The 12677-nt window shown below is 44.1% G+C and overlaps 1 protein-coding gene and 1 pseudogene across 2 annotated transcripts in view; both read right to left on the bottom strand.

Annotated features, from left to right (window-relative positions):
- Ppa2 (inorganic pyrophosphatase 2) overlaps window positions 1–10759 on the bottom strand; it is a 55041-nt gene extending 44282 nt beyond the window's left edge. For both annotated transcript variants that reach the window (XM_042701840.1, XM_042701841.1), the window contains exon 1: window positions 10588–10759. In XM_042701840.1, the coding sequence (XP_042557774.1) occupies window positions 10588–10759 (172 nt within the window). The remainder of the gene's footprint in view (window positions 1–10587) is intronic.
- On the bottom strand, window positions 2444–2620 carry LOC122127277 (annotated as a pseudogene).
- Window positions 10760–12677: the final 1918 nt, after the last annotated feature.

The following is a 12677-nucleotide window of genomic DNA, read 5'->3' as shown; positions in this document are numbered from 1 at the left end:
GTTATTTAGTTTCTTGAGCTCCCTGTATGTTGATTGCTTGTACAAGAGAGAATATCATATGAATATGAAATCTCTGTCTGATAGTCTGCTTCTATAACAAACACCTACATTTATGCCAAATACCAACATACTGTTACACACCATTACCAAAACCACTTAAAGAAATTCTTTTTTTTGTGGTACCGAGGCTTGAACTCAAGGTACCATGCTTGTTAGATAAGTACTCTATCACCTGAGTCATACCCTAAGTCTTTAGCTTTTGGTTTGTTTTTAAGATAGGGTTTTGGGCTAACTTGACCAGGTTTGGCCTCAAACCAGAATCCTCCTATATAGTAGCTGGGTTACAGGTATGTGCCACCATGCCAGCCTTTGTAGAAATTCTCATTGGAAGCTTTAGTAATAAAGAAGGCTAATTTTCTGCTAGGATTAAAAAACTAAAGTTAATATGTTCACATGTATGGTGCGTATCACATACTATTAAAATATTTACTTAAAGAATTTTCCAGTTATTAACACAACAAAACAACAATATATCAAAGAACAGAAATAAGTAATACTAGATCATTGGCCCAATATAAACAACTGCATTCATTTAGTTAACTTAAAAGACTACAGAGCAGTATCCATTGAAATTATTAGACACAGAAATTAATAAATTGAGACATTTCAAATATTGTTTTATATAGTCTCTTCTTTGTACTCTCTACAGGAATTAGCAGTAAGAACCTGTCTAATGAAAGAAGTTTCAGGATTGCAGGTTACAGACATCGACCACATTCTTGTGTCTCCATGAATCTCCAATAAAACTTCAGTAACTTGGCTATAGGGAAAGGTAAGCAGTTTAGAAAAGCAAGGGGCTGGGCACTGGTGGCTCACGCCTAGCTACTCAGGAGGCTGAGATCTGAGGATCAAAGCCAGCCCAGGCAGGAAAGTCCCTGAGACTCTGATCTCCAATAAACCACTAGAAAACTGGAAGTGGCGCTGTGGCTCAAGAGGTAGAGTGCTCGCCTTGAGCTGAAGAGCGCAGGGACAGCGTCTAAGCCCAGAGCTCAAGCCCCACAACCGACAAAAGAAAAAAAAAAAGAAAAGAAAAGCAAGGGAAGGACACCAGGAAGAGAATGATAGGGAAAAAAAATTTGTTTTAATACCAAGCATTCTATTTACAAAAGAAGCAAAGAAAACTTTTATTCTACAGAGCTCAGAGCAGCCCTGCGGAGGCGGGCAAACTGCTGAGCAGGACACGGTCACTCTACCCCTAGACCCATCACACACGCATGGGGTGGCAAGTGCTAGCCATGTGCCATTGTACAAACACCAGCCTGGCCAGCTAGGGAGGAGACGGCAAACCTTGCTGTGGTCAGACAGAAGTCAAGGGATGGGTGCAGGCAGGCAAGCTGCAGCAAGCACACCCTAACCAACTTCATCCCAAGACCCAAATGCAGTGTATTGTATGGCAAGAGTTAACCACCTGCCACTTTGCAAACAAGTGGCAGTCTGGCAGGCTAGGTAAAAGAAGGCAAACTTGGGAAGACAATCATAGCCTGAGCACCCCAATGTGGACAAAGGGCAGGAGTGGTAGCCAGAGAAGTCCATAGAGCACACCCAGACCTGCTTCATCCCTTGACCTAGTGTATCTATAGGTTTACCTAGTGCATTTGTAGTATATTTGCAAGTTTGCCTAGAGTATTTGTCTGGCAAGAGTGAGCCACACACCTTGTGCAAATAAAACCCTCCTGAGGGCTAGAAGGAAGAGGGCAAACCTGTTGCAGATCAGCTAGAAATGACACTAAATTTCGCACATAGCTAGTCACACACCCTGTGCAAACAAAACTATGTTGCAGGCTAGGAGAGAGAGGGCAAACCAGCTGCATGCAGACCAGCCAGAGCAGATACTGAATCTTGCGCATAGGTCGAGGCCTAGGCCACAGAAGCAGTTGTCCTTGGAGCGTACAAAGACCCAGGAGCTGTGCACTCTGGCCCTTGCACGGACCCCTCACTAGCTGCTGCCACACCTGACTAGAACAGCCCAAACCCTTATAGAATTGCTGCAACCCTGGAAGAGCCCTGCCCATAGAATTGCTGTCACTCAACACAAGTAGCCCTCCCCTCCCCTGCCCTGCCCTGCCCAGGCTGAAATCCTGGTGAGAGTCTTAAGCAACCTACCTATCATCATCACAAATAGCTGAGCAACAACTGTAGACAATCCCAGTCCCCAAGAGGAACCCAGGGTGAACACAGCCAGAAAAGCACAGCCAGAACATTGAAGGCCAGAGACTGGAGGAAATCCCCTGCTACACTAAGTCCAGCTGGTGTACACTCTCCTGCTCTGCAACAAGGAAGTACTGACACGTATTTTATCTGATTTTTTCCACTTTTATTTTCTGTCTATTGTTACTATTGTTTTTTAAGTTTTCATTCTTTGATGATAACTATCTTTTTCTACAATAAACTATATTCTTCTACACTATTATTTCATATATCTTCAACCTATATGAAGAAAATCTAGATCACTGTATCAAGCAAAGCTATCTTTCAGAATGGAAAGGCAAACATTTTCAATTAGCAACAATCGCGCCTCGGATAAGCCTGATTGGCTACCATACTGCCGCTGCGCAAAGCTAAGGCAAACATTTTCCATAGCATACAAAAACTGGTGAAACTCTGCAGAAGATACTTAAAGGAAGACAAACATGACCACAAAAACAATGAGAAAGAAATAACACTAGCCAAGTCTCTACATGAGTATTAATTAGGAAAAAAATTAAACACTAACCAAAAAATAAGTCAGAAATTATGTACCTCCTACAAAAACCTCAAATACTAATGATCTCAATTCTCTAAAGGCACAGACTGGTAGATTCAATTAAAAAAACAAGACCCAGCCAGGCACTGGTGGCTCACACCAGTAATTCTACTCAGGAGGCTGAGATCTGAGAATCACAGATGGAAAGGTCCTTGAGACTCTTATCTCCAATAAACTACTCAAAAGAAGGCAGAAGAAGCACTGTGGTTCAAGTGGTAGAGTGCTAGACTTGAGCAAAAGCAGCTAAGGGAAGAACACACACACACACACACACACACACACACACACACAGAGCCAACTATTTGTTGTCTATAAGACAGAGGAAACAAAGGAGGAGGCAACAATGCTTGGTAAGAAATGTGCTCATTACCTTGCTCATGTAATTGTAACCCCTCTGTACAGTATTTTCTTTTTTTTTTTTTCTTATTGCCCCTGCTGTTGTCTCTTCCCACACAGAGGGAACTGGCCCACAACTGAGGCTTACATTGGAACTTGCTTCCTTCTTTTAAATTTTATTGTATTATAAAGATGCTGCACAGAGGTTACAGTTACATAAGTAAGGTAATGACTACTTTCTTGTCGAGAATTTTACCCCCTCCTTTGTGTTTTTAATGTCTTCTATTTTTACAGTAACTCCATAGCCAGATTACTTTCTGTCTCCTCCCAATGTTCCTTCATCTGGCTGTATGTAGAGGAGGGAGGGTGTATTGCACGTTAAATACAGCCCAAAAGAAATGATTCACCAGATAGTAGAAGACTATAGGTCTGTACATGGCTAGGGAGAAACTCCACTGGTAGTATTTTCACAATTAATTTAAAAAAGTGGAAAATGATATTCTAATCAAATGGAACCCCAAAACAAGGAAGAAAAGCCATACTCAGATCTGACCATGCATACTTCAAACCAAATTAGTAGGAGAAAAAAGGAGGTGACTACATGTTGACAAAGGGAGTAATTAATCCATCAGGAAGATACTACAGGGCTGAGCACTGGTAACTCACACTTGTAATCCTAGCTTCTCAGGCAGCTGAGATCTGAGGATCGTGCTTCAAAGCCAGTCAGGCAGGAAAGTTACGGAGACTCTTATCTCCAATTAGACACCAAAAAAACAGAAGTGGAGCAGTGGCTCAAAGTGGTGGGCACCAGCCTAGAGCAAAAAAGCTCAGGGACAGCTCGCAGGGCTTGACTTCAAATCCCAGGACAAAAAAAGAAGACATAATACTCATAACCAGGGAAAACATACAGAATGAACATCAAAGCACTCAATTTCATAAAACAAACACCAGTGGACATCAAAACACAGATATACTCCAACACAATAACAGTGGGTGACTTCAATATTTTTACTAATACATAGATAAAAGAGACAACCATCAACAAAAAGCATCAGAAGTAAATGATATAGTAAATGAAATGGACTTAACATCTGCAGAACACTCCAAAACAGTCACTGAACACATATCCAACTCAGCAACTCAAAGACATTTCATATATATATAGAGAGAGAGAGAGAGAGAGAAAAAGAGAGAGAGAGAGTCTATTTTAGGACATAAGGAAAGTCTTAACAAATACAAGAAAACAGAATGGAATAAAACTAGTAATCAAAAGTAAAACTGCAAGAAATACATGGAAACTACACAATACATTTCTGAATGCTCATTGAAAAGGAGTAGTCATTGAAAAATTAAGAAGGAAAGCAGAAAATTCCTAGGATCCAATGAAAACGAAAACACAGTTTACCACAATCTTTGAAACCCCACAATGGGTACAAAGAGGAGAGGTAAGTTTTGAATATTTACATTAAAAAAAATCAGAACTCAAATTATGATGCATCTCATTCTCTTAGAAAAACAAGAACTCAAACACAGTACATAGAAATAACTAATGAAACCAAAGGCAAAAATCAGTGAAATGAAGAACAACAGTGCAGAGAATGTGCCCAACATTTGATGAATGGATTGTAAGACTAGGATATGGATATACACAATGGAGCATTACTCAGCCATAACAAATAATGGAATTATGTCACTTGAAAGAAAATAGTTGGAGCTGCAGGTAAGAGAAGACAAACTCTGATAAATATCACATATTTTCTCTCAATCTAGACCTAAATTTAAAAACAAACAAAAATAAAGACATGAATGAAAACTTATGACCCACAGGGAGTGAATACATTCTTGAAGTACATTATATACAAATATGCAAACAGTGAAACACATGAACAATTGTAAAAAAAAAAAAGTTTGAAGCTAACAGACGAGCTTCATAACTAGCAAATCGTATTTTCTCCACTCTCTTTTTTTCCTGCTCATTCTTATTTCTTGAGTGAGTTTTGCACAAGATCCACACTTGTACTGCTTACTGGGTTCCTTAGGCTTCCGAAGCTGTTCTGAAAAATGCCTCATGACCAAAGCGTGGGGCCATGTGCACCCTGGCTTCAGCTGTCTCCCCGCACCCCCCCCCCCGCATGAGGCCTAAGATACTAGGTCATGCAGTGTCATCCACTCCAGCTCTGCCTTCCCTCTCAGACCTGGCTGCCTGTGAACCTCTTCATTCTCCTCCATGTCTCTTCTGTTTCGTTTCTGGGGTACCTTCTATTGCTTTCCTCAGTTCAAATGCTGGTGCCCTCCAGCAAATGCCCCCAGCCTTTGAGTGACCTCCATGGTCTCCAAATGATCTTATCCTGGTCCCATAGCTCTAACTACTGTATAAAGCAAAAATTTCCAAATCTCTATCCTCATATCCCATACTTGAACAGTCTACCAAACTGTTCCACTGGGATACCCAAAAACTTCCTCAAATTAAAAAAAACTCCCAAAGTGAACTCATCCATTTTTTTTCTCTAAAATCCTTCTCTTGCCATTCTGTGCTTGAAAATTATTTCATGCCAATGATACTGTTCTAAGGTATTTTCAGTTTGGTGGCTTAAAGACCTGGGTGTACAGAAATAAAAATTGCATATGCATTCCACAGCCTAGAGAGAGCCAATAATAAATAGATGGTCACCAAATGATTGCACTCATAAAAACAAAAAGTCAAATATCTTAAAATGAAAAGAGGAAAAGAAATATTTCCTATTTGTCACATGTGAGACAGGTCATTTCTACCCAATCTCATTCTACAGAATGATAGGTCCACTTTAGAGAAACTGAGCTAAAGGTGTCTTCAAAGAGATGCCACATAGTGGTTAGGCCATCCATAGGACTGGGTAAGCTGTTGAAGCCAGGACTGTAATTTTAAGTGATTCTGACTGTTAGTTTAGAACTGTTATCACAACAGTTACTTCTGGAAGTCACAGAATTTCCTCATGGTGCCTCCCAAACTAAGTCCCACGAAGCACTGGGGTTACTAAGGTGATAAGTGTGTTACGAAAAATAAATGCTTGGTGGTTTAAAAGCTTGAGGCAAGTTCTTTTACATCATAATTTAAATATCTGCATTATTATTCTCTAAGCAACAAAACCACAAGTGTCCTGGTCTGTTAAATCATGAAATCTTCTGGTTATAAGAAAACCTAACAATAACACCCTGGGATGCATGTATTCAATGAAGCGCAGTTTGGAAAAGGACTTGTTCCATGACAAGTCCACGCAACAAGTTACTAACAGGGCCAGGGCTGCCCAAGATGGCCTGAGGATCCAGGCTGGTCTTTTCCAGAATCGTCCTGCCCTCTGGTAATACTATTGGTACAAAGTTCAACACCAATTTAAAAATGTATTAAATCAATTCTTTTTATTCTTTGTAATGGCAGTAAAGTGACACAAAAGTGAAAAATGTCTCCCACTGTACTGTTATTCATATACTTGGATAAGTTTGGGAACATAGCAATTATTTCTGCTTTAATAACAGAAATAATTAATGCTGAAGAACAATTTTCAGGCTCTGTTCTTACCTCTCTGTTCTTTTCTAGCTCTCTATCTCTCTCTGTTCTTTTCTTGTTCTCTCTGCTCTTTTCTAGCTCTTTTCTCTCCCTTTCCTCTCTTTCCCAGCCACGTGGAGTGCCAACCTTGCCTGGTCCCAGCAGGTCTACTGAATAAACCTACCCCTTACCTGAATACCACGTGCGTGCTGCAGTTCTTACTCGGCTACCTCTTTTTAAAAACCTAACATAAATGGTGCCGTGACTCGGATAAAGGGCTTAAAGTCAGGATAGCTGGGATTCCTCTCTGTTTTTTTCCTCTTTTTTCTTTTTTGTTTGTTTTTCCCTTTTTGCTCTGAGGAATAACCACAGTTCTGACAGCCTTTTGCGAACCAGTCTGTCTGCGGCGGAATCAGGGCATCCAATACCATTGCTGCCTTCACATCCACGTCCACACCACTTCTCTACTCTGCCCCTCAATGCTCATGAGACTTCTCTAGACTTCATCTAAGGACTCACGCCACCAAGGGACAGATGCTGCTCACTGCCTTCTCTGGGAGGGGACCAAATTCCAGCCTTTTACCCCTATTGTCGATGCCCCTTGTCAGCAGGAAGTAGCCAGAGAGAATCCGTGCCCTATTTCATGATTATTAAAAGGCTGGAATGTAAGGTCCACTCCTGGATGGCAAGCAGACTCCACCCTCCTCGCAGCAAAGTCTCCACCCAGTACCTGCGTTACCTAGGCAACTGGGACACCTGGAAGAGGTCACATCTGCATCCGCTGAGGTCACATCTGAATTTGATGTGGCCACACCTTTCTCTGCCCATACCCTAGGTAAGGCCTAGCGCAGGCCCAGGCTCTCTCTCTCTGTTCTATTCTAGCTCTTTCTGCTTTCTCTCTAGCTCTTTCCTCTCTCTTTCCTCTCTTTCCCAGCTCTCTCTCATTACCAGGCCTTTCCCAGCCATGTGGAGTGCCACCCTTGCCTGGTCCCATCAGGTCTACTGAATAAACCTACCCCTTACCTGAAAAAAAAAAACAAAACAATTTTCAGACAAGTAATGCAGTGAAACAGAAGTACAACCTCATTCTTAGATACCTAGTACTAGCATTTACTTTTTTTTTTTTTGCTCCAGTAGTGGGCCTGAACTCTGGGCCTGGGCGCTGTCCCACAGCTCTTTAGCTCAAGGCTAGTGCTCTACCACTTGAGTCACAGCGCCACTTCCGGCTTTTTTCTTTTTGCTTATGTGGTGCTGAGGAATCGAACCCAGGGCCTTAAGCATGCAAGGCAAGCGCTCTACCACTGAGCCACCTTCCTAGCCCAGTACTAGCATATACTTATGACTATCTTTGACACACAAAATTTAGACTTAAAGAGACAGCATATGTGCTAACATATATACAAAATGTTAATGATCAAATCAGGACAGTGAGCATTTCCATCTCCTCAAATATTTACATTTTTTACTTGTTGGGAACTTTAAAACTTTTATTCTTTAGTTACCACAGGTATCGTTATAAAGTTATTTCTGCATTGTTTTCCCGTTACCCTACTCATCTTCAAATGGCTTCCTAATGCCTCTAGCAAGTAGTGAACAGCCCTGAGTCAATAATGCCATCTGGTGGCTAGTTAAGAAATTACTTCCCCCAACACACCTTCCAATCAGGACCTCACTATTTGGTCCCTCCCCAAACCACTCTCCTTTCTTCTAATTCTTGTATTGCTCTCAGGAAAGCCTGTTCTTTTATGCCCTACTTACCAACTAAGTAATTATAATATCAATAATAACAACCATAGCAACACATTTTTACTGATAAGATGAAATGCTGTGTTACAGCAAAATCACACGTATGAAGTACATTTGCAACACCCCCAAACCAGTCTTGTCCTTTGAGAAATTGAATCTTTATTATTCATCCAATGGCTTCAAGAAATACCAATGCAACTGGGTGCCAGTGGCTCACACCTGTACGCCTAGCTACTCAGGAGGCTGAGATCTAAAGATCACAGTTTGAAGCCAGCCCTGGCAGAAAAGTCCATGAGACTCTTATCTCCAAATAAACTAATCAAAGAAAAAACAAAAGCTGGAAGTGGCCCTGTAGCTAAGCGGTAGAATGCTAGCCTTGGGTGAAAGAAGCTCAGGACAGTGCCCAGGCCTCAAAAAAAAAAACTAAAATAATTTTTTTTTAAAAAAGGACCTTGAAGATCACTGCCAGGTCAAAGATCTTTTATGGCTGATGAAACTGTTCCATAATTACCTGCCCCAACAGCACATCATAGAAGAGTTAATATAAAACCAGTAGTAACGCTCAGTTGTTCATTCCAAACACAGTAGGAGGCTCCAGGTTCAACACTGTTTCCACCATACAAGTAAAATACCTTTCAGTACTTTTACATTCTCATCTAGTCTTACTGACATTATGAATTTGCGGACAGGGCCCAGAACTAAATCTCCATATCCGTTTCAAATCAGGGTCAAGCGTATTTCAGACTTAACAACTATTTTTGTTGTTTATAACTGATTACTGTAGAGACTGCAAGTCAGGACACTTTCACCATACTATGCTGTAGTTAGGCTTTTGTCTGCCACTGTCATGTTTCTAAGGAAAATGACTCCCAGTAGTCACTACATCGTAACTTTGGGAACGCAATCCATTCAGAAATTTGAGACATTGGTAGTTTTGGTCTTCATCATCCTCTCCCAACCGCTTTTTTGAGACAGGTTATTTGTATGTACAGCCAAGGATGGCTTTGCACTTGTGATCCTTCTGCCTCTGCCTCCCAGATTCTAGGATTATATGCTAGCACCACTGCACCAGGAGTTAAGGAGTTTGCTAAGTTTCCTTGCCAGATCAGTCTTGACCAAACAAGAACGAGGCTGGGGGGTGGGTTTAGCATGGCTTAGACTAGGAAACAAAAATTAACCAACTTTGGATAGAAAGGTTAGGCCTAGTTGCATTATAACCACAGAGTTTGGGCAAGCTTTGAATCTTCCCCCATTCATGAATTCTTGGAATCTTCAACTCCCATTTCCTGCATGAAGAGCAGGAAACATTTTCCTCAGTGTTTCTATTTCTCGCTATGTCAACCCTTTTATAATAAATCCTTGCTAAAACTTAAATTAGGAGGACACCTAATAAGGTGAGTCGCTCCGCTGGGGGGGGGGGGCTTCGATTTGTGGAGGGTGGGAGGGCCACTGTCCCCAGGATGGAAGGACCTGCGGGGTGCAAACTTGTGCCTCAGCCAAGTTCTGTCTTGTGGCTGCCATGACAATCCTGGGGACATTTTCCAACCACCTTTTTTCCCACTAAGCGGTGGGACCCCAGGCCTGGCTGGAAGGGGGGGGGGGGGCGCTGTGGTGTGGAGAGTAGGTGTGGGAGGCTGGGGAGGGGGGGCTCACATAGTTGGGGTATGGAAGCCTGGGGAGCTGGGGGGGAAGGAGGGGGGCTGAGGAGCAGGACTCAAGCGTGACCTCCAGGCTGTGGGGTCGGGGTGTGGAGGTGTAGTGTAGTGTGACCCCAGGCTGTGGGGTCGGGGTGGAGTTGTGGGGGGATTCGGTGTGGCCCCAGGCTGCAGGCCGGGTGTGATGGTGCGGTAGGGTGTGGAAGGTTGGGGCGCAGGGGTGTGACCCTGGGGCACAGGCCGGGTGTGGAGGGTTGTGGGGGGCTGCGGGAGGCCCGGCCCCGGGTGGGGTGTGCGAGGCCTCGCGCGCCCCGCAGGCGGTTGGCTCGGCGCGGGGTCCCCGGCCCTCCGCCGGGGGGAGGGGTGTTCTGATGTGTCCCCCACGCCCCCGTTTGCGGGTCGCGGGCCCCCGCGTGCGGGAAGGCGGCCCGGGCCGCGCGGAGGGCCCGCGCGGGGCGGCACCGGGACCCCGGGTGCCCTCCCGGGTCCCTGGCCCGGCGCGGCTCCCCCCGCCAGCAACTTACTGAAGAAGAGGCGGTAGTCCAGCGTGTGGGGCCGGCCGCGCTCCTCCGTGCCGAACCCGGCCATGGCGCGGCGCGCCCCGCCGCCCGAGCTCGCTCCCCGCGGCGGGCAGGCGGCCGCGGGCCCCGCGCGCCACCCCCGGCCCGCGCGCAGCAGCGAGCGCAGCGCGCGCATGGCGTAGACTGCGGGCCGGACCGGCGCGCCGCGACGTGGCCGGGGAGGGAGGAGCGGGGCCGGCCGCGCGCGCGCGCCCCCTGCCGCCCGGAGGCGTTACTGCGTCTGCCTGCCCGTGTGGCTTGCCTCGCGCGCCGGGACTCTCGCCCCAAGGGAGAAGAAAAGCCCGGCACCACTGGCTCCTGCCTGTAATCCTGGCTACTTGGGAGGGCTGAGGTTCGTGGATCAAGGTTCAAAGCGAACCAATGTCGATGAGTGTATCTTCAGTTAATTCTCAAAAAGCCTGGAAGTAGAGCTGTGGCTCAGGTGGTGCAGTGCCGGCCTTGAGCAAAAAGGTAAGAGACAGTGCCAGGCCCCAAGTTCAATCCCCAGGAGCGACACACACACACACACACACACACCATTTATGGCAGCGTGGCTCCAAGTTATAGTGCACCTGCCTAGCCAATGTGACTCTGGTCAGCTCAAACACCAGTACCTCAAAACAGACACAAAACAATGATGCACGAGACAAGCCTACCATCCCTGAAGAACTGTCATTCATTTACTTGAACTTGCTCATTCATTTACCCCATCAATATTCACCATCTCAACATTATTATTATGTTATTATTATGTGGTCACTCTATGCCAGGAACTATTGTGGACTAACCCATGTCCAACACAGGAGAAAACTGTGTACAACCATCAATATAAGACATAAGTAGGCCTTCTTATGAAACTTTGACCTTGACATGACCTTCCAAATGCCACCTCCTCCTAATATTCCCCTTGAATATTTAAAGATGACGTTCCCCACATTGCATGAACTAGTTTTCTTATATCCCCTTGGACAGTGCTTAGGGTAATGGCCACAATGAGTATCCTTTATCTGGGATGGTTATGGGCCACTCTAACAATTGGAGCCATAAGCCACACTTACTACAGAGAGGCAAATGGTGTTAGGCAGCAAAGGACAGTGTGCCACAAATGGCATTTCCTTACTGTATACTAACTTCATCAAGGAACCTCTAGAATACTACAGAGACATTTGTAGAATTCTAGAGGTTTCTACTCCAGAGGTGAACAGAGCCCACTGCAGTGCCTTGATTGGGCATGTATTCCTTGAGATAATTAAATAGTGATAGTTAACATTAGAAGCCTGGTCCTTCCAGGTTCCAAAGGGTCTGGCCCTTGAAGGAGTCACTAACCGCTCAGACTCTCTACTTCAATTGTAGTTCCAATAATAATAATAATAAATAGTAATAAGTATTCATAGTAATAGTTATTATTATTCATACTAGGATTTAACTCAGGGCCTTGCACTTTCCTGGATGGCTTTATCACTGGAGCCACCTGCACCCCCAGCCCTGTTTTGGGCTGGTTAATTTGGAGATGGACCCTAAAAGATTTTTTAGCCTAGATTAGCTTCCAATCATAATCCTCTGGAGATTAGCCTTCTAAGTCACTAGAATTACAAGCATGAACTAAGGATGTATGGCCTAAAATATTTTTGTCAACGTGGGTGGCTTTATGATGTGTCAAGTTGACTAGGCTAAATGACAAGGCAAATGCTCTAATAAATTGTGAAAACATTGTTTTTGTGCATATATCACAGTACATCACAGTGGTGTATAATTGTATTATTTATGTTAAAAAAAGATCTTTGAAGATCACATGTTTCAGGAAGGCAAATTCCTACTGAGAAGTTGTGAGTTCATAGCCAGTGGTCTAGTGTTTAAGAAACATAAAATAAAACTTTCTCTGCATCTGATTTTTATTATTTATTTATTTATTTATTTTTGTCAGTAGTTGGGCTTGAATTCTGGTTCTGGTCACTGTCCCTCAGCTCTTCAGCTCAAAGCTAGCCCTCTACCACTTGAGCCACAGCACCACTTCTGGTTTTTTGAGTGGTTTATTGGAGATAAGAGGCTCACAG

Source organism: Dipodomys spectabilis, unplaced genomic scaffold, assembly GCF_019054845.1.
Source record: "Dipodomys spectabilis isolate Male_0828 unplaced genomic scaffold, ASM1905484v1 ptg000297l, whole genome shotgun sequence".
Taxonomy (NCBI): Eukaryota; Metazoa; Chordata; class Mammalia; order Rodentia; family Heteromyidae; genus Dipodomys; species Dipodomys spectabilis.
The sequence above is the reverse complement of the archived record's forward strand: the minus strand, read 5'-3'. Positions and strand labels throughout refer to the sequence as shown.